The sequence below is a fragment of the Malus sylvestris genome, chromosome 9 (assembly GCF_916048215.2).
Source record: "Malus sylvestris chromosome 9, drMalSylv7.2, whole genome shotgun sequence".
Lineage (NCBI taxonomy): Eukaryota > Viridiplantae > Streptophyta > Magnoliopsida > Rosales > Rosaceae > Malus > Malus sylvestris.
In genome coordinates this window covers 12,601,002-12,622,772 of record NC_062268.1, presented here as the reverse complement: position 1 = coordinate 12,622,772, position 21,771 = coordinate 12,601,002, and the positions used below count along the sequence as shown (strand labels likewise).

At 39.7% G+C, this 21,771-nt stretch overlaps 2 protein-coding genes across 5 annotated transcripts; both read right to left on the bottom strand.

Moving 5' to 3' along the window:
- Positions 1-2,046: 2,046 nt before the first annotated feature.
- On the bottom strand, positions 2,047-17,320 carry LOC126582154 (uncharacterized). Of its 4 annotated transcripts, none has more exons than XM_050246165.1 (10): positions 16,876-17,320; positions 16,185-16,293; positions 16,026-16,107; positions 15,737-15,822; positions 15,334-15,437; positions 15,084-15,214; positions 14,897-14,990; positions 14,472-14,489; positions 14,175-14,283; positions 2,047-2,097 (listed from the first exon to the last, which is right to left on the bottom strand). In XM_050246165.1, the coding sequence occupies exons 1-9, from the start codon at positions 16,918-16,920 to the stop codon at positions 14,215-14,217; spliced, it is 738 nt and encodes a 245-aa protein (XP_050102122.1). In that variant the 5' UTR covers positions 16,921-17,320; the 3' UTR covers positions 2,047-2,097; positions 14,175-14,214. The 4 variants fall into 4 exon arrangements, with proteins under 4 accessions (XP_050102122.1, XP_050102120.1, XP_050102123.1 ...); XM_050246163.1 differs by having other exon boundaries at positions 14,434-14,489; positions 16,876-17,315; XM_050246166.1 differs by lacking the exon at positions 2,047-2,097 and having other exon boundaries at positions 13,912-14,283; positions 16,876-17,319.
- Positions 17,321-17,693: 373 nt separating this feature from the next.
- LOC126582153 (glutamyl-tRNA reductase-binding protein, chloroplastic) lies at positions 17,694-21,208 on the bottom strand. Its single transcript, XM_050246162.1, has 5 exons — positions 20,607-21,208; positions 20,421-20,501; positions 19,007-19,111; positions 18,658-18,807; positions 17,694-18,136 (listed from the first exon to the last, which is right to left on the bottom strand). The coding sequence occupies exons 1-5, from the start codon at positions 20,988-20,990 to the stop codon at positions 17,909-17,911; spliced, it is 948 nt and encodes a 315-aa protein (XP_050102119.1). The 5' UTR covers positions 20,991-21,208; the 3' UTR covers positions 17,694-17,908.
- Positions 21,209-21,771: the final 563 nt, after the last annotated feature.

The following is a 21,771-nucleotide window of genomic DNA, read 5'->3' as shown; positions in this document are numbered from 1 at the left end:
TGGGCATGTTTGCTAGTCTACCTTGCCACGAAGCACAGAGGTTGACACACAGGGACTTTTCAATTATCCAGCAGTGGTACTGTTCCTTTACCCTTGTGGGTAATAATATGGTAGCTAGACCTTCAAAATTTATGTGTCTAAACTTTGTTAGTGCTGTTTCTTTGCTATTCTTTTACCTTTCTTGGTCAGAGCAATGTAGTGGGAGCTGCAAGCTTCACGTGCTCAACTTTGGCAGAGAACTTTGGCAAAGTTATCTGTGGTACCCATGAGCTATTGTTGCGTGTGGGAAGTGGGTGATTGAACAGTAAGATTCATGTGCTTTCTACTTCACCAGAAGTCTTCGACAGAATGCCCATAATTTCTGCAAAGCTGAGTGTGCGTGTGACAGGTGCTGACAAGGCTAGAAAAGTAGGTGCCTCTTCGATTTCTGAGATCGGCCCTCGTGGTCTCTGAGCAGCCCAGCTTTTGAGAAAGCGAGCGCCTCTTCGATTGATTCGGAGAACGATGCCTCATCGATTTTTGAGAAAGTAATCATGCTGGGGGTCTGGCTCTCGAGATTCGAGGAGCAGTGTCTCTTCGATTTTTGAGAAAGTAATCATGTTGGGAGTCTGGCTCTCGAGATTCGGAGGGCGGTGCCTCTTCGATTTTGGAGCAAGCAATCTTGTTGGGAGTGTTAAAATTGCTATTCTTTTACCCTTCTTGGTCAGAACGATGTAGTGGGAGCTGCAAGCTTCACGTGCTCAACTTTGGCAGAGAACTTTGGCAAAGTTATCTGTGGTACCCATGAGCTATTGTTGTGTGTGGGAAGTGGGTGATTGAACAGTAAGATTCATGTGTTTTCTACTTCCCCAGAAGTCTTTGACAGAATGCCTATAATTTCCGCAAAGCTGAGTGTGCGTGTGACAGGTGCTGACAAGGCTGAAAAAGTAGGTGCCTCTTCGATTTCTGAGATCGGCCCTCGTGGTCTCTGGGTAGCCCAGCTTTTGAGAAAGCGAGCGCCTCTTCGATTTCTGAGATCGGCCTTCGTGGTCTTTGAGCAGCCCAACTTTTGAGAAAGCAAACGCCTCTTCGATTTCTGAGATCAACCCTCGTGATCTCTAAGCAGCCCAGCTTTTGAGAAAGCAAACGCCTCTTCGATTTCTGAGCAGGCGCCTCTTCGATTTCTGAAGCTCCGTCGAGTGCAGATTTTTATAGGGGCTGGCATTAAGTTCCAAAGCACACTTGAATCTCCACCAGTAGAAGCTTCATTCTTGCACTTCTAAGATCTTGATTTGTCCGACCTCTTCTCTCTTCAACACCTTTGAAAATGTCTGGCCCCTCCGACCGTCGTTTTGACTTGAACCTTGTTGAAGAGGCAGCCCCGCCTTCTCCAGACAACATATGGCGCCCATCCTTCGTCTCCCCTACTGGTCCTCTTACCGTTGGGGATTCCGTGATGAAGAATGATATGACCGCTGCGGTGGTGGCCAGGAACCTTCTCACTCCCAAAGATAACAGACTACTTTCCAAACGGTCTGATGAGTTAGCTGTTAAGGATTCGCTGGCTCTCAGTGTTCAGTGTGCAGGTTCTGTGTCTAATATGGCCCAATGCCTATTTGCTCGAACCCGCCAAGTTGAATCATTGGCGGCTGAAGTGATGAGTCTCAAACAGGAGATTAGGGGGCTCAAGCATGAGAATAAACAGTTGCACCGGCTCGCACATGACTATGCTACAAACATGAAGATGAAGCTTGACCAGATGAAGGAAACTGATGGTCAGGTTTTACTTGATCATCAGAGATTTGTGGGTTTGTTCCAAAGGCATTTATTGCCTTCGTCTTCTGGGGCTGTACCGCGTAATGAAGCTCCAAATGATCAACCTCTGATGCCTCCTCCTTCTAAGGTTCTGTCCAGTACTGAGGCTCCAAATGATCCCCCTCCGGTGCCTTATCTTTCTGGGGCTCTACCGACTGCTGAGACTTCTCCTAAGCAACCTTTGTGAAGGCTCCCTCTTGTGTGTTTATTTTGACTCATGTATATGTACATATTTGTAGCTTATCGGGGATATCAATAAATAAGCTTTCCTTCATTTCAACGTATTGTGTTAAATACACCAAAGCCTTCTTCGCTAAGTTCTTTGAATTTTCTTTTGTTGAAGCTTGTAAGTTGAAGCTTTCTGAGTGGAGCATGTAGGTTGGGGTAGTGTTCCCTTAATTTCCCGAGTGAGGAAAACTTCTCGGTTGGAGACTTGGAAAATCCAAGTCACTGAGTGGGATCGGCTATATGAATCTTAGAACGCCATTGTGCTCGATCCTGTGTCATGTCCTTCGTTAGATCCAAGTACTCTAAGTCTTTTCTTAGAGTCTCTTCCAAAGTTTTCCTAGGTCTTCCTCTACCCCTTCGGCCCTGAACCTCTGTCCCATAGTCGCATCTTCTAATCGGAGCGTCAGTAGGCCTTCTTTGCACATGTCCAAACCACCGTAACCGATTTTCTCTCATCTTTCCTTCAATTTCGGCTACTCCTACTTTACCCCGGATATCCTCATTCCTAATCTTATCCTTTCTCGTGTGCCCACACATCCAACGAAGCATCCTCATCTCCGCTACACCCATTTTGTGTACGTGTTGATGTTTCACCGCCCAACATTCTGTGCCATACAGCATCGCCGGCCTTATTGCCGTCCTATAAAATTTTCCCTTGAGCTTCAGTGGCATACGGCGGTCACACAACACGCCGGATGCACTCTTCCACTTCATCCATCCAGCTTGTATTCTATGGTTGAGATCTCCATCTAATTCTCCGTTCTTTTGCAAGATAGATCCTAGGTAACGAAAACGGTCGCTCTTTGGTATTTCTTGATCTCCGATCCTCACCCCTAACTCGTTTTGGCCTCCATTTGCACTGAACTTGCACTCCATATATTCTGTCTTTGATCGGCTTAGGCGAAGACCTTTAGATTCCAACACTTCTCTCCAAAGGTTAAGCTTTGCATTTACCCCTTCCTGAGTTTCATCTATCAACACTATATCGTCTGCGAAAAGCATACACCAAGGAATATCATCTTGAATATGTCGTGTTAACTCATCCATTACCAACGCAAAAAGGTAAGGACTTAAGGATGAGCCTTGATGTAATCCTACAGTTATGGGAAAGCTTTCGGTTTGTCCTTCATGAGTTCTTACGGCAGTCTTTGCTCCTTCATACATATCCTTTATAGCTTTGATATATGCTACTCGTACTCCTTTCTTCTCTAAAATCCTCCAAAGAATGTCTCTTGGGACCCTATCATACGCTTTTTCCAAATCTATAAAGACCATGTGTAAATCCTTTTTCCCATCTCTATATCTTTCCATCAATCTTCGTAAGAGATAGATTGCCTCCATGGTTGAGCGCCCTGGCATGAACCCGAATTGGTTGTCCGAAACCCGTGTCTCTTGCCTCAATCTATGCTCAATGACTCTCTCCCAGAGCTTCATTGTATGACTCATTAGCTTAATACCCCTATAGTTCATGCAATTTTGTACGTCGCCCTTATTCTTGTAGATAGGCACCAAAGTGCTCGTTCGCCACTCATTTGGCATCTTCTTCGTTTTCAAAATCCTATTGAAAAGGTCAGTGAGCCATGTTATACCTGTCTCTCCCAAAAGTTTCCACACTTCGATTGGTATATCGTCTGGGCCTATTGCTTTTTTATGCTTCATCTTCTTCAAAGCTACAACCACTTCTTCCTTTCGGATTCGACGATAAAAAAAGTAGTTTCTACACTCTTCTGAGTTACTCAACTCCCCTAAAGAAGCACTCATTTCATGTCCTTCATTGAAAAGATTATGAAAATAACCTCTCCATCTGTCTTTAACCGCGTTCTCTGTAGCAAGAACCTTTCCATCCTCATCCTTGATGCACCTCACTTGGTTTAGGTCCCTTGTCTTCTTTTCCCTTGCTCTAGATAGTTTATAGATATCCAACTCTCCTTCTTTGGTATCTAGTCGTTTATACATATCGTCGTAAGCCGCTAACTTAGCTTCTCTGACAGCTTTCTTCGCCTCTTGCTTCGTTTTTCTATACCTTTCACCATTTTCATCAGTCCTCTCCTTGTATAAGGCTTTACAACATTCCTTCTTAGCCTTCACCTTTGTTTGTACCTCCTCATTCCACCACCAAGATTCCTTTTGGTGTGGGGCAAAGCCCTTGGACTCTCCTAATACCTCTTTTGCTACTTTTCGGATACAACTAGCCATGGAATCCCACATTTGGCTAGCTTCCCCCTCTCTATCCCACACACATTGGGTGATTACCTTCTCTTTGAAAATGGCTTGTTTTTCTTCTTTTAGATTCCACCATCTAGTCCTTGGGCACTTCCAAGTCTTGTTCTTTTGTCTTACTCTTTTGATATGTACATCCATCACCAACAAGCGATGTTGATTAGCCACGCTCTCTCCTGGTATAACTTTGCAATCCTTACAAGTTATACGATCCCCTTTCCTCATTAGAAGAAAATCTATTTGTGTTTTTGACGACCCACTCTTGTAGGTGATCACATGTTCTTCTCTCTTCTTAAAGAAGGTGTTGGCTAAGAAGAGATCATATGCCATTGCAAAATCCAAGATAGCTTCCCCATCCTCGTTTCTCTCCCCAAAACCATGGCCACCATGAAAACCTCCATAGTTGCCTGTCTCCCTGCCCACGTGTCCATTTAAATCTCCTCCTATAAATAACTTCTCCGTCTGAGCAATTCCTTGCACCAAGTCTCCAAGATCTTCCCAAAATTTCTCCTTCGAACTCGTATCCAACCCTACTTGAGGTGCGTACGCACTAATCACATTGATAAGTTCTTATCCTATTACAATCTTGATTGCCATGATTCTATCTCCTACCCTCTTGACATCTACAACATCTTATACCAAGGTCTTGTCCACGATGATGCCAACACCGTTTCTCGTTCTATTTGTGCCCGAATACCAAAGTTTAAACCCTGAGTTTTCTAGATCATTTGCCTTACTACTAACCCACTTAGTTTCTTGTAGGCACATAATATTTATCGGTCTCCTCACCATAACTTCCACTACTTCCATAGATTTTCCCGTTAAGGTTCCTATATTCCACGTTCCTAAACGCATTTTGCTCTCTTGAACTCTACCCTTTTGTCCTAGCTTCTTCACCCTCCCCCGTCTAATAAGATCAAAATACTTCTTTTGTGTGTCCCGGGTAAAGTTGATAGGAGCATATGCTCCCAAACAACTTTGAGTGGAGTCGTTCGAAAAGAAGTTTCTATGGCCCCCTTGCTCATTTAACACTGCATCCGGGTGCCGATGGAGATACAGCGACCCTTGCTCACTTATCACTGTGCTCGGGCCACACAGCGCGCCACTTACGGGTGACGCCCTAGCTTTAGCGCGATTTTGTTCTGGATTCATTTTCATAAGGATTCGACGTGATCATGGAGTGCCGGCTGTCGACTACCTGACGCCCTCCCCCTCCTCCTTTATCCGGGCTTGGGACCGGCCATGTAAGACATAGGCGGAGTTTCCATTCGACTTGATAACGCTAGTGAATTTACGTCTCAAACCTTTGATGATTACGACATGGCACTGGGCATTGATGTTGAACATCATGTTCCTTATGTCTATACCCAAAATGGTTTAGCAGAGGCATTTATCAAGCGGTTTCAATTAATAGCCTGCACTCTATTCATGAAAACGAAATTGCTAGTCTCTACATGGGGATATGTCATCTTACATGCAACATCATTGGTTCGACTGAGACCCATAACCAACCACCAATACTCATCAATACAACTCGTGTTTAGACATTAGCCAAATATTTCACATTTACGAGTTTTTGGTTGTGTTGTTTATGTGTCTATTGCACTGCCACAATGAACTAAAATGGGACCTCAGTGCAGACTGAGAATTTATGTGGGTTTTGATTCACCATCTATCATTAGATATTTGGAACCTTTTACTGGTGATATGTTTACAGCTCGTTTTGTTGATTGTCATTTTGATGAGACAGTTTTCCCGTCGTTAGGGGAGAAAAGACCATTCCAGAAGAACGGCAAGAACTGACATGGGTTGTTCCCACCTTATCTCATTTTGATCCACGAAGCACTCAATGTGAAAATGAAGTGAAAATGATCGTTCATCTTCAAGGTATTGCTAATCAAATGTCAGATGCATTTAATGATGTTTCGAAAGTGACAAAGTCACATATACCAGCTGTAAACGCACTTGCAAGAATTGATGTCCTTGTTGGAAAAAATAAAGTGGCAACGAATGATTCATCCAGTGCACGCCTGAAGCGTGGTAGACACCCAGGTTCAAAAGATTTAGCCCCTCGAAAGAGAAAGATGAGGGCACAGTTGAACCCAAATGATATCATTCAAGAAAAGAAATGGAATGATAAATCCACAATTCATGATTATGTACTTCCAGAAAAAGAAAATGTCATTGATGAGACACTTGTCCCTGAAGAGACAGAAGTACATGAAAGCAAAGAAATATCCATAAATTATGCATGTACTAATGAATTGTGGGATCAAAATGAAATAATCATTGACGACATGTTTGCGTTAGCAATAGCCACTGAAATTATATTAAGTGATGATATTGAGCCCCGCTATATTGATGAATGCAGACAAAGACAAGATTGGCCTAAGTGGAAAGATGCAATCCAGGCAGAATTAAATTCCTTGGAAAGACGAAGTGTTTTTGGACCAGTAGTCCAAACCCCACCTGGTGTGAACCACGTAGGTTACAAATGGGTATTCACAAGGAAACGCAACGAGAAAAACGAGATTGCAAGATATAAAGCATAACTCGTTGCACAAGGTTTTTCACAAAGACTTGGAATTGATTATGAAGAGACATATTCTCCTGTAATGGACACAATTACGTTTCGTTACTTAATAAGTTTGGTGATTAAAGAAAAACTTGACATGCGACTTATGGATGTCATCACCGCGTATCTATATGGAGAATTAGATACAGACATATATATGAAAATCCCAGAATGACTTAAGTTGCCTGAAGCAACTAACAAACCACGAGGTATGTTCTCAATCAAATTAAGGCGATCGCTATATGGGATGAAACAATCTGGGCGAGTATGGTATAATCGTCTCAGTGAGTATTTGATTAAAGAAGGATATGCCAACAATGTCATCTGCCCTTGTGTGTTCATTAAGAAATCAAATACTGGATTTGCAATAGTGGCAGTATACGTCAATGATATGAACCTAGTTGGAACCCCTGAAGAGCTCAACAAAACTGTTGACTATCTGAAAAACGAATTTGAAATGAAAGACCTTGGAAAAACCAAATATTGTCTCAGCCTGCAGATTGAGCATTTTGCTAATTGAATTTTGGTCCATCAATCAGCTTACATTGAAAAAATACTGAAGCGATTTGGCATGGACTAGGCTTATCCACTTAGCACCCCAATGGTAATTCATTCTTTGGACATTAAGAAAGATCCATTCCGTCTAAAAGACGATGATGAACTGGTCCTTGGTCCAGAAGTACCATATTTGAGCGCAATAGGTGCTTTATTGTATTTAGCACAATGTACGAGACCAGATATAGCTTTTTCAGTTAACTTGTTAGCCAGGTACAGCTCTGCTCCAACAATTCGTCATTGGAAGGGAATCAAAGATGTTCTACGATACCTTCATGGGACAACAGATATGGGTCTCTTCTACTCAGACAAGCCCATAAATGAACAGATCCTTGTTGGATAAGCAGATGTTAGTTTTCTCTCCGATCCGCATAAAGCCGGCTCACAAAATGGATATGTGTTCACTTATGAAGATACTGCAATTTCATGGCAATCAACGAAGCAAATGCTAGTTTCTACATCTTCCAATCACTCAGAAATAATTGCTTTACATGAAGCAAGTCGTGAATGTTCTTGGTTAAGATCAATGATCCATCACATTCGGAATTCATGTGGTCTACCTTCAAAGACAGACACTCCAACTGTCATCCATGAAGATAATGCAGCCTGTGTCGTCTAGATGAAGAAAGGATTCATCAAAGGTGATAAGACTAAACACATATCTCCAAGATTTTTCAATGCACATGAGCTTCAGAATGGTAAAGTTATTGAAGTCAGACAAATCTGTTCCAATGAAAATTTAGCAGACTTGTTCACCAAATCTTTACTAAAGTGCACATTTAAGAAGTTAGTGCAGGGAATCGGATTACGTCGACTTACAAATTTGAAGAATGCGGAATCAGGGGGAGATACAATTCAGGGGGAGCATCCATGATACATGCATGTTGTACTCTTTTTCCTTCGATTATGATTTTTCCCGCTGGATTTTTCCTATCAAGGTTTTAACGAGGCAACATAAGCATGCTCAACACCATCCGGGTAAAGTTGTACTCTTTTTCCTTCACTATGATTTCTTTCTCACTGGATTTTTCCAAGCAAGGTTTTAATTAGGCAACTGATGTTGATATGTGGGCATCCAAGGGGGACTTTTGTTAAAAAGTGGGTATGTTTGCCCACATGTGTATAGTAAAGTTTCACATGCTAATAGTAAATTTTGTAAGTTTTCGTTGAGGTGCTCTATAAATAGAGCACTTCGGTTGTTCAAAGTGTGAATAACATCAAGAAGAGAAAATGAAGAAATATAATACTCTTAGTATCCCTCATTTTCTAATATCTGCAATACTTTTGTCAGTGTGATATTTTACACCACTTCGTCCTCGCTTTTAGCAAAAATTATTTCTCTACTTTTGCCTATTTATAACACTTGGAAGTATTCATTTTCTTCCTGAAGTTGGCATGTTTGTGAAAAAAAACGTAGTGTTTTGGTCCCCATATCTCGACCAATTTACCCTCGAACGCTGCTGCCAATAAATTTCTTCCTGTCTCATCCATTTCGTCGGCAACAACCTGTCTAGACCTCCTCAGTGGCTGGCTGCAAGTGCAGATTTTCAAGACTCGTCCGTGCATCCTGAACTTTCTTCTTCACATTCCCAAATTTTTCTATCGACCATCCTCTCAAAAGACAAAAGCCTTGCACATTTAGAATAAAGAAATTAGGTTCACATCCCTCTTTTTGTCACTCTATTTATTAAAACCTTATTCATTTTCAATTTTTTATCAAGATCATTAGGTATTAATAAACGTCATTAATTATTTCGATAATAAAATATTTTTTATTTCTAAATATATTCATTTAGTGTTAGAGATGTTAAATTTGGGCTGTGGAATCATTGGCTACCTTGCCACTTGAGCTTTGGAGTGAATTGAGCGAGTCAACTAAGTCTGGTATCATTCTGGTTTTCTACACAAACTGGGCAGCAGAAAAAACAGATTGGAATCATCAGGTACTTCTCGAGTACAAGCCTATTTTCGGGGCGGAATGAAGTTGTTAAGTTCCTCATTCTATTGGGCCTATTCCATTTAGTATGGTTATCCCATTCACATATTTCGGGTTGTAGATTGCTCAGGCTCTATGTATTTAGTCTCTTTTACTCTTTTGGAGGATTATGAATGAAAATATAAATGTTTTAGTTCATCTCCTTTCCCCTTTTCTCTGTACTTCTCCCTCTTTTCTTCCTTTACGATCATTGATCCCATAACATTCGCATTGGAGTGTACTGCAATCAACACTCCAATCCGATTTTTCAATCGATATATTCATCATGCTTTCTTTTCCTCCTCAAATTACGTTCTTGATGAAATTGAAGATTCAATCCGCGACTGTGAAGTGTACATCGATGGCAAGATTGACAGTATATGAGTATTATCAGCAGAAGTGGGCAGAGGCAGATAGACAGATTCAACAACAGAAAGTGGAAATTTTATAACCTTTGAGGTTTATTTGTAACATCTAATTTGAGACAACTAGAACAATATAAGTCTCATCCCATGAACCAAATGATCGTGCAATTAAATTACAGTATTGATTAACATATGAACAACAAAGAATAAATCATAAAGACAGTAAACTGACCTGCAGACATATTCGTCGATGTAGAAGCCATCTTTACAATCGCACCAAACCTTCTCTTCTCTGCAAAACTCAATGCTCTCCCAAGAATAGGTTATTGGTTCAAAAGTGAGAGTGTTATTTGTGAGAACAGTGGCTTGTGCTTACATTACAATCCAATAAGGAATACCATTCCTCATACCAGAATGAATTCTATACTTGTGCAAATACAAGAGTTCTCAATATCCCAATCACAACAGGATTTACTCTAGCCGACATGACTAAGACTTCTTTATGATAATATTGATTATCACAAGACATGTAAGAATCATACTCATACTCTAACATTATTTACATAAAATCCAATACAATTGCACCTCCAGTACTCCAACTAGCAAGTAGGTAAATCTGTTCCTTAACAAGTTACTGCCTTCATTTTTGCCAAAACTTACGTTCACATCCATAGGCAAGGAACATGAGAAAGATTAATACATAAGTTTTGGTACCTTATTTTATTCATAGGTATAGAAGTACATAACTTTAGGTACTTTATTTTACTCATAGGTATAGAAGTACCGGTACGTAAGTTTTGGTACAAATGTATTAGTACGTACATAACTTTCGGTACGAATGTATCGATACAAATGTGTTGTTACAAATGTATCGATAAGTAATTATAGTATCTAAACATACATATGTATGTAATATGCATATATAGAAGTATGGAGAAATTTACATACAATAAAAAAAATATGATAATACATGATAAATAACATTTTTACTAGGGGATTATAAATTTTAGGGCTTCAATAAGATTGTTTTTAGATTTTAACCTGAATGGTTTTCAAAATCTAATATAAGTCCTTATTTTTAAAACTTACCATATAAGTAATTATAACACATTTGTTATTTTTGTTACCGTTCGAAATTCTTTACCCATCCATAATAAATGTATTTTTTTTTGTGCTCCAATCATATTAATAGATAAAAATTTAATAAAAAACAAATTCTTAGTATTACAAAATTCAACAACAAAAAATAATAATTTATACATAACTTTTGGTACCTTATTTTATTCATAGGTACGGAAGTATCGATACATAAGTTTCGGTACAAAAGTTTCAGTACATAAGTTTAGGTACCTTATTTTACTCATAGGTATAGAAGTATCGGTACAAATGTATCCGGACATAACTTTCGGTACCTTATTTTACCCACATGATTCTCTCGGGAAGTACGCATGCAGAGCTCCGATGTAGGTGTTCACACCACCACCTTTCACAGGGAAGTGCGTTTTGCTGCGGCTCGGGGCTTCACACCACCGCCTCCAATGGATTTTCTTCAACGACTCTATTGCCTTTGATGGCTTTGTTGCTGATGGGTTCACTCACCAGCTTTCTTTGGCTTGTGATTACTGTTCTCACGGCTTTGTTTCTGAAGAAAAAAAAAAACATATATTCCCTCCGTGCATATATTTAATTATCTACAATTTTTCTCCATCTTCTTCTTACATTTTCCACATGCATATATATTTTCTAGTTAATAATCAAGTAAATGTTCTATAGGTGTACAACAACTCGAAGAAAAATTCCAGCTTGATCCTTTATGCAAAATACCGAGGGATTGCGACCAGTTGGGTTAGCATTGCCAATGCATCAAGGAAACCTGTCACAGTTCATGAATAATTAGAGACGAAGAAAAACTGTCACATGGAAGGAAAGAAAGACTCTCACGAGGGAGGGAGTTACAGAACTCTTGCCGATTACGATTTTTCTGTCTCTGTCGCTACTAGGGTTTGGCATGCTCAAGCTTCGATCCATTTTATTGTAAATGAAAAAAAAACAATTTGGATTGAATATTTACAGCAAAATCCTGCAAGGAAGATGAAGAGCACGATGATCAGAGCTACTTTCAGCGAAGTTTTCATCCCTTCAGTTTATTTGACAGCAAGGGCTAAAGAAGTTTGATAGTTCTGCAATGTGCTGTTAAAATTATCCTTCAGTATAGTTTTCTGGAAACATACGATTATATAGAGCTTTAAGTTTAACTCCATCTCGGTTGAATGTAAACAGGTAAAAAATTAGGTGTTTAAATTTAGTAAGATATGAATGAAAGATATTCTCCAAAGAGCTTGCAGGATACCAAAACAACGCTCCACATCCTTCCTACACCCCTCTTGACATTTTGTGAAGTGTTTTTCTTTTTCACTCTGTGGATGTGGCACTGTTTTGACAAACGTTGACAACATGATCAGGGAATATGTTGTTGAGAATAAAATAATCTTCCAAGAGATCTTTACCTTGTCTTTCCCTTTTTCTATCGAAGTTTGCGGCATGTCTCGATTTGGCTATCTAACCCACAACTTCCATGACATGGCGGGAATATGAGGCCCTCTGCCTTGTATGGTCATCATCCTCATCTTCCTCATTGCGAAAGCCTTATCTCCACCTCCACCTTCCTCGAGATTGACCAATTCTTCCTGTTGTGTCAACAATATTTTCTGTTGCTTCTCAAATTGTTTATACTCTCCTTGAAGAAGAAATTGTAAAAAAAAACTCAAGATTTGAAAACGATGAAGAATGATTCTGAGCTAAAAAAGAAGGATTGAGTTTGGTGTGAGGATGGATGTAGAGATGTAGGGTTTATATGGACAAAAAAAAAAAAAGGATGAGGTTCTGGACAATGCCACGTGGCACTTACAGATTGATTGAAAATTTTATCAAAATCTTGGCTAAATTATTGCAAACTGGAAGTGACACGTGGTGCGTTGGGATTGGTTGAAAATCTTATCGGAAATCTATCCACAAAATAGTACGTTCGGATAATGACACGTGACGTAATAAGATTGGTTGAAAATCTTATCGTAATCTTGGCTAAATTATTGTAAACAGATAGTGACATGTGGCACGTCGGGATTAGTTGCAATCTTAGCGGAAATCTATTCACAAAATAGTACGTTCGGATAATGACACGTGGCGTGACGAGATTGGTTAAAAATCCTATCCGAAATTAAAACTATTTTATTTATTTATTCTTTTATAAAAAAAAATTTTAAAAATTTAAAATGGGTTGGGTGCCAGCGCATTTTGTAAGGGTGGAGATTGTTTGTGCCAATGCATTTTTAGACTTTGTGTCATCACATTTTTTTAGGGATGGAGATGCATTTGACCTATTACTATTCATTGGGGTCTATCACTGTTCACTGAGTAGATAAATGCTTTGGGTGCTATCACATTTGTATTAGGGGTGGAACTGCTTTGATGGTTGACGGTGGGTCCCGCCAACTTTTGTGTAATCTCAGACTTTTACTCAGTTGGACGTTGGACACGTGTTCCACTTGTCGTGTGGGATGGATGGGTTGCTCACGTGTCTTCTAATTGACATTCCGCGTGTCGTGTGGCATCGAATGAGTTGACCACGTGTCTAACATTTGGCCATAAGCAGGATGGATCTGGTGTGGTGACCTATGTGTCATTTGGTACACAAACGCGATTGTCGGATGATCAGATGGACGAGATCGCTTACGGGTTGGAGATGGCGGGATGTCGGTTTATATGGGGCGTTCGATCAAATACGTGGGGACCAGATGAAGGGTGGGAGAGAAGGGTAGAAGGGAGAGGGTTGGTTGTACGTGATTGGGAGGAACTCAGTGATGGAGAGCTTGTCAGCGGGAGTCCCACTACTGGCTTGGCCAATGGGAGCAGAGCAGAGCAGAGCAACCACTGAATGCCAAGTATGTTGCAACGGGACTGAAGGCAGAGCCGATGGTTAAACCAGAGAAGATCACGACCGTAGATCGCTACGTGATTTGTGATGGAGTGAAGGAGTTGATGGAAGGTGAGAAAGGGAGGACTGTGGAAAGGGCAGGAGTACAGGGGACCATGGCACGTCGTGCCGTGGAGAAAGGTGGATCGTCGGATACGAAATTGGATGAATTGATCAAATGCCTCATTGCCAACCAAAAGGAAATAAAATTCTAATACTGACAATCTGACCAAAATGTTCGCCTTTTAAACTCAATTGTTGAAATGATTAGTTTTTCAGTATATTGTCAATCTAACAATAGACACTCAAGATCACGTTAATAGTGGACGCATATAAGATAAAATTCTCTGAAATACCGACTGATAATTCACGTTAATAATTTGGTTTTGTATATTGACAATACTACCCTGAGTCACCTTTTTCACTCCTGACAATTCAAAACAGCTGCATCAGGGGCTGCAACGGTAGTTTCACGATCAAGAGGTAAAAAGTTTAATAAGCTCAGTCATCTTCTTCCTGATCAAATTCCTTAACCTTCACATCGGCATCTTCTCCGAACTGAATGCAGGTATCGATCTGAGCCAGGACGTAGCTCATGCTGTCAAAAAGATGTGTGCAAAAAGCAACCCCAACATTATCGTAGATGATATCAATCGAACAGTAAATACATGCACGAAAAGACCGTAGAGGAAAACGTGCATAGATGGATAGATAGATACAGAAAAATGTGCATATAGAGAGTGTGCACCTGCTTGACTTCCTCAAGTCTAGTGGCAGAAAACTCACCATGCTATAATCATCGACCTGACAAACCAACCAACAAGATAGTCACTCCTTAATGCACTAATTTATCGTGGCCAGTAAGATTATGACTACTTTGTTTAACAAAACAACGCCTATAAGTACCACAAGTCGTAACCATCACCACAAAACTTGATGTTAGTCGGTACAGGACATGGTACAACCCTAAACTATATATAACCTCTACTATATAATCCACAGCCGAAGTCAAGTGAAGGTTACATGGCTTCTCAACTCAACAGGATAACTGATACAGATAATACAACCAAGGGACCAAATCAAACCATATAGAACAACCATAAAGGAAAATCCCACCCAGAAGAAAGTATGCTTCACTAAACAGCTATCTCCAATTCACAAACTCAAATGGATACAATTATATAAGAAACATGCGCACTATAATAACTCACCAGTTCAATCAAAGATTTATTTAGCTTTGCAAACTGAGGAGCCATGCGTTGATTCAACTCTGATAATAAAACTTGAGGCTCCGGATACAAGAAGCTGGAACATTAAAGATACAAAACAAAATTGAGCTCAGCTAAACAGATCAATAAAGATGGGTTACTAGAAGTAGTAGAGGATAGAGTAACTCACTCTTCAATATCCTTTTTTCTCGGTGCAAGGTCCATTTTGGAGAGGATATTAACATGTGGTAATTCAAGTTGAACCATGGCAGAAAGAGATGCTATGCACCCACTAATAAACTTAGTCACATCCGTAATGAACTGTTTCAATACAAGAATAAATATATTTATATGGGGTTATAAACAGTAATCCCAAGGAAGGAAGAAAATATTTGTTGAGAAAAGATTACATGATAGAACTGCAAAAACTTATCACAGACCTGAGAATCAAGCAAGTAGACGACGCACACTTTGAAATTTTTACGCTGCAGATGCTCCACGAAGTTTCGAAGCACAGGCACATGCGAGAAAAGTTCTATCTGGCCTATAACACAAGTGGAAGCCTCAGATTATTATTGTTTCTCACAAATTCCTCCAAACACCCACGCACGGAGAAGGAGCCTTGACATAATTTTGCTCTTACTAGTATGAGACTTACTGTCACCTCAGGAAACATATCACCGAGCTATTAGCCTATTACTATAGTTTTTTCCTCGTAATGTAACAATAATATCGTTCATGAAAAAGTTAACCTTAATTTAGTCCACTTTTCCATCAATAGATCTCAACCACAATGCATGACAAAATATAATGACAACAAAACATGCGGATTAGTATGGATACCTGGGCAGTCAAAAACTAAGTAGTCATCATCCGTGTAATTGTCCAATTCCTCTGTGAGCCATTCATCCAGATTTTCTTCCAGGTGTCCAGAAATCAAGATTAAGGACATTCACCAAAGAAATTACAAGATCTAGAGAGAGGAGTACACCAGAAGTGGTACAATATGATTCACTGCTGTTATCACACGCAAAGATTCTATATCTGTGCCCTTCCAAAGAATGGCAATCATTCCAAGTAAAAGAACGAAAAGAACATAAGAAAATTCGAGAACAATTTGGAAAAAGGATACTCCATGCAGTATAAAAGTCCACCATTGGGACCCAAACCAAGTTCCTCCATAACATCCTCCAAGGAAACAAGCTCCCTAATATCTGCAGGAGGGAAAAGAACAGAATACAAGTTAAGTGCGGTTCATCAAACCAAACAAACAAATGAAATTACTACTTACCCATGGCCACAGGGTAATCAAAATTTTCCGCAGCAGGATCCAAATTAACAATATTGATACTCCTCCCAATAGCCGTACAGTGTTCGTGCAAACTAGAGCAATAAGTCGACTGGTTCCAAGAAGTAAACGAACTTATCAAAACTAGTAATGGATATATAAAAAAAAAAAGTTGAAAAAAAATGCAATCATAGCAATCCTGATGTGATTATAATGCACTCCTCATTCAAACACTGTCGTGGAAAATTAGAGCAATAAGTTGACAGGTTCCAAGAAGTAAACAAACTCATCAAAACTAGTAATGGGCATGCCGAAACATCGAGAAATGTTAATCATAGTAATTGCCCATGTGATTATGATGCATCCCCACATACAAACAATATTGCAGCAAATTACATCAATAAGCCGAAAAGTTCCGAAAAGTAAGGCAAACTCATCAAAACTAGAGAAGGGTACATAGTTGATAGTACCATAAAAATTACAAACATAATAATTCCCATGAGCTTATGCGGAATCCCACATTCAAACAGTTGGTGCAAATTAGAGCAAAAAATCGACCGGCAATCAAACAAACTAATCAAAACTTGTAATGGGTACACAAAAACATCAAAAAATATTAACTTTTACTGATTTCCCATGTGATTGTCCTGCAAGTGAGTGAGTGTTAGAGTAAATTTTGGGTAGTGAAATTTACCTTGCCGCTGCCGGCAGGGCCAATAACCAGCTGCGCGTAACCCATTTCAGATATCTGGATTTCTTGCTAGGGCAGCGAATTCAGAGAAGAAGATGGAGAAATTTGGAAATTGGGAAAGATGAGCACCGCGCACCAAACAACAATTGCCAGCAATCAAGGATAGAAAGAGGGTCTAGGGTTTATGATATGTTTATTATGACGAGATAGACGCTGAAAGGAGGTTCCTCTTATTTTCGCTCTTCGTTTTTCTTTACGTTTTGCCGCGACATTTTCTTTTGGCTAAATTGCAATACTAGTCCCTGCAGTTTACTAAACTGTACTTTCACTTCGGTCTGTGGTTTTTTCCTTGCATTTTGATCCTTTACTTTCTTTTGTTAGCAGCGTTCCAATCTGTCAACTGTGTCAAAATTCCTTCCAACCACATTACAAACTCCAAGGAAAAAGGTTGGTTTGCTGCAACGTCAAGGACTTGGATTGTCTGCCCTCCAATTTCTATGCCCTCCTCGTGCCCTCCTGTTTTTGTAGTCACGGTTAAACCACGTCAACATTTTATATTACTATTTCTTTTTGTTTTATTATTTTTATAAAAAAATAATACAAAATATTGACGTGGCTTAACCGTGACCACACAAAACAGGAGGGCACGGGAAGGGCACCTAAATGGGAGGGCAGACAATCCAAGTCCCAACGTCAACTCCAGCTTTTGAGAATTACAATCCTCAAACAAAATATCAGAAATAAAATTTGGGGCTCTTTCAAATTTTCAAGACATTTAGAGTATGACAGGATCACCCTTGCAATAAGAAGAAGAAGAAGAATCGAACTCAAATACGATCTCAAAATTTTGAATCTTGACGTCTGTGGAAGTTAGTAAAAAGGGCATATGGAACCCGTGTACATAATCAACGAGCTCAATTAAGGGAATGGCTGTCGTAACCTACGAAGATAACGAAGCTCAACCAAGTTTCCCATTTTTGCATCTAAAGTAGCACATCCGTACATTTTATAAAAACGGCACTTACAAAGTTTACTCTTAGGCTATCTTCTTAACTTGCTTCACCCTTTCGAAATCTGGGGCATGGAAATTCTTTTCCACCTCCCAAGCTAATTGAGACATGCAGTTAAACATTGACTTTGCACCCTTCTCATCCGTCACCTCCCTGGAGAAGGGAATGCGAATCTCAAATATACCTTCCTGAGGAGACCAAAGACGCAGGTCAAAGCCTAACCGATCAACCCAAACCAGTTTTGCTTCAGAAACCTGCACAAGGAAGCTACCATGACCAGATTGCAACAGAAAAACACAATATAAAGCAGATTCACTGATAAAGTGATGTATAAAGTCCTCAAGGAATGTTAATACAGGATTCAATAATTCAGGGTAAAATGCATTTAAGATTCTAGTAGAATGATTATTTGGTTTATTGTGATCCTGTAAATAAAAATGAAAGGTGCTATAACTTTGCAAACGGGTCCGTACAGTTGAACATGCAAGCATCCAAATTATGGTTCGCATGATTGAAAAGTAACATGGCAGTTTAGTTGGGAATGCCATTTAGTGTAGGATGATTTATTTCATCAAATAGCACGAGCTCCCGACTTGAAATCTCAGTCATTGGTTGCTTAGTTTCTAAGTTTCATTTTTGGTTAACAAAGACATTTATTGGTCAACTGTAGTTTTTCCCTTGCATGTAATTCAGTGTTTCTGGTACCAACTTAGCAAGGTTTCAATATGCAATAGACAACACAACTATCAATCACAAAAAGTGGGTTGGCACAAACCTGGAAGTTCAAATCAGCATAGATGTTGCAAAAACGATTAATATCTTCAATGTTGTTGGTGTTTATCTCATTCACTAGCTTTACCGCAAAATCCCTAAGAGGATCAGGTTGTGCATTTTTATAATCTGAAGATGTAACCCACATACCAACCTGTGAGGGTATCAGAAAAGTTAAAAAACAGATCTGCTTTGGAATAACTCCTCCATCTCAAATATGTGCCAACTTAAGAGCTACAGGCAAAACTTGGAAGCATTAGCCCACACCAGTCTTACCAGACTACCAGTATAGAAAATAACTATTGCTTATGACTACTAAGCCCAGCACACGGGCAAATAAAATACCATAATACCTCTTTAAAGTCCTCCAACTGAAGTACCCGTTCCACAGAAACAACATATATAAGATCTTCATCAACTTCTTCTCCAAACCTCTTTTTCCATACTGAATGAAGGTACTGAAAGAAACGGCATTGAAATCCAGATGAAATACTGATTAAAACGATATAACATCCCACCTCATAAATAGATACTAGCAGAAACTAAAACAGATCATACGCTAATGCTTTTTATGGCTTCAAATGGATCACAAGGTTCTCCTTTTTTCTTTTAAGAATGAATCAAATCAAAAGGCCACTACACGTAACACCTACATGGGTCAGTGTATGCTTCTGTTGGAGAACTGAGTCCAGCAAATAAATCCAGCCACATATGCTGGAACTCATGTCTGTACAAAAACTGGATTCAAATCCAAGTTCTAAGAGCGTCTCCAATGGGAAGGGACTCCCACCACAACCTTTGAGGACTCATTTATGAGCTTTAGAGGAATATTCGAGTCCCTAAAAGAATATTGTCTACAATGGAAATTCCTTATAGTATAATCCCTAAATATAGGGACTAAAATATTAAAAAATTATTATTCATTTCATTGAAATATTGTAACCATTGATAAAAATAAAAATAAAAACTATCTCTACCATTGATTTTTTAAGAATTAAAAAAAAAAGAAAAAAAAAAGGGAAATGAGAAGTTGCCCCACTTGGGTGGGTTCAAAAAACAAGGAAAAAAACATAAAGAGAAGCACCATTCCAACTCAAAATTAATATGGAGTACACCATTTGAGTCCCTATATGTAGTCCCCATATTTGAGAATTCTTTTAAGGTATCCGACAAGTCCCAATGTATTGCGATATTTTGAGGACTTCAATTCCGGCCCATTGGAAGTCATTTGTCCCTATATTTAGGGACTATACAATTGTAGGGACTCCATTTAGGGTCTCCACTGGAGATGCTCTAAGATCACAGCCCAACATTAACCCAACCCAATCCAAATGTCAAGCATATAACATTGTAAACCCTAAATTGCACCCCAAAACCATGATACAATTATTCAATCACAAATGTTACGCAAGCCAAACATTGAAGTGATAGCTCCAATATATACTTGACAAAAGCTGTGGCAGTCTGCAATAACGATCCAGTATTTTATCCTACTGCAAACAATGGAATCAGAAATGGACTAGTTACAGTTAGTTGAAGACTATGCAGGTCTGACAAACACGAAACATTAACTGTGTTACTCTTCTAATTCTGCATTCTTCTTAGTGAATTCTATCTTTAGTCCACATAAATCAGCAACAATTATGTTTTCAAGATGCTTCCTTACAACTCAAGCAACACGCCGCATTCTAACACACATATGGTAAAGCCATCGGTAACAAACCACTTCATAGTGAAGCTTGTTCCAGATGAGCAAAAACGATTTACCTTTAACATTGCCCTATTTTCTGGTTTGTCAATGCTGCCTAAAATCGTGCACTGAGCTGTCCGCAGCCCGCTTTGCTCCAACTGTGCACCAAATAAAACAACACCACCACCTTGAAAACCTCAAGAATCACCTTAAACTTCATAATCAATCATCCAAATTAAAAAAAGTAGACCCTTTTAAAGCACCTGGACATGGAAGCTAGACCTCCTGTCAATAGAAAACTGCCGATTAGAGGCATTCAAGCACAACACCGGAGTCCCTTCCGGGTCGACCGCGAACCGAACGCCAATCCCCAAAGGCCAACCCTCTTGAGTCAGAGTAGAAAGCGTGCCCACAGACACCAACTCCATTATTGTCCTGGAAACCTCAGCTGGAACCGGCTTGTGAGTCTTCGTTTCCAACTGGGTCGGCTCGGAAACCGCCGAAAGCGAGCATCTTAGGGCTCTGAACCTAGTTCTGCGAAATGGGTTCTGTTTTATGGGGGTGAAAGATGGGAATTTGGGGGTGGGTTTTGAGGGAGGGAGTGGAAGGGACAAATGGGTTGTGAGAGATTGAGTTTGGAGAAGCATTGGAGAGTAAATTTGGGGTTTAGGGTTTGTTGATTCAATTGGGTTTTTGATTTGAGAGGAGTGGAGTGAAATGGTGTGGAAATGTTTTGGCAGTCAATGGGAGGGCCGCAGACTTTGAAGAAAAGGAAAGTGACAGTTCGGACAGACAGTTGGGGTTGGAAGAGGTGATGATAATGATGATGATAAATTGGGAAAAAGGATCAGAAAAATGTGAGAAAATGAGGGCAAAATCAAGTGTAATTTACACAATAGGGCCTAAAGCTGTTTCTGCTATGCTTGTTCACCTCTTGTGATAGTGATGATAACTACATTTTGTGCTTTTTAGGTTTTTTAAAAAGTAACACAAGATTACGAAAGTACTATTTAATTGTACGTGTTTATAATAAAACAGGTCACTAAAGTGATTGATTAGTGGTGAAGCATAAATTAAGGGCCTAATCGGATAAATGGTCCCCGTGGTCATAAGGTATTCAGATGATAGCCCCTGTGGTAAAAAAATTCGGATTTAAACCCCTGTGGTCTGAGTCTGTTAGGATTTATGTCCTTCTGTTAAATAATGTTGACGTGGCTGCCACATATATGCCACGTGGCTGCCACATATATGCCACGTGGCTGCCAAATGTCTGCCACGTGGCAAAAATAATAATTTTTAATTTTTTTTTTTAAAACCTGAATTTTTACAACAAAAAAAAAAAACCCAGAAGCTCCCCCCACCCTCCGCCCGTTCCCCCCCCCCCCCCGCCGGACTTCTTCTTCTTCTTCCCGCCGGAGCCCTCTCCCC

Excerpts from the sequence above, each read along its gene's own strand:
- LOC126582154 (XM_050246163.1), bottom strand. The coding sequence starts at position 16,920 with ATGGGTTACGCGCAGCTGGTTATTGGCCCTGCCGGCAGCGGCAAG. Across the intron at positions 16,108-16,184 it reads TGATTACCCTGTGGCCATGG|ATATTAGGGAGCTTGTTTCC; the intron begins GTAAGTAGTAAT and ends TCCCTCCTGCAG. Across the intron at positions 15,438-15,736 it reads CTTAGTTTTTGACTGCCCAG|GCCAGATAGAACTTTTCTCG; the intron begins GTATCCATACTA and ends CTTGTGTTATAG.
- LOC126582153 (XM_050246162.1), bottom strand. The coding sequence starts at position 20,990 with ATGCTTCTCCAAACTCAATCTCTCACAACCCATTTGTCCCTTCCACTC. Across the intron at positions 19,112-20,420 it reads AAAATAGGGCAATGTTAAAG|TACCTTCATTCAGTATGGAA; the intron begins GTAAATCGTTTT and ends CGTTTCTTTCAG. Across the intron at positions 18,137-18,657 it reads ATGCTGATTTGAACTTCCAG|GTTTCTGAAGCAAAACTGGT; the intron begins GTTTGTGCCAAC and ends TTCCTTGTGCAG.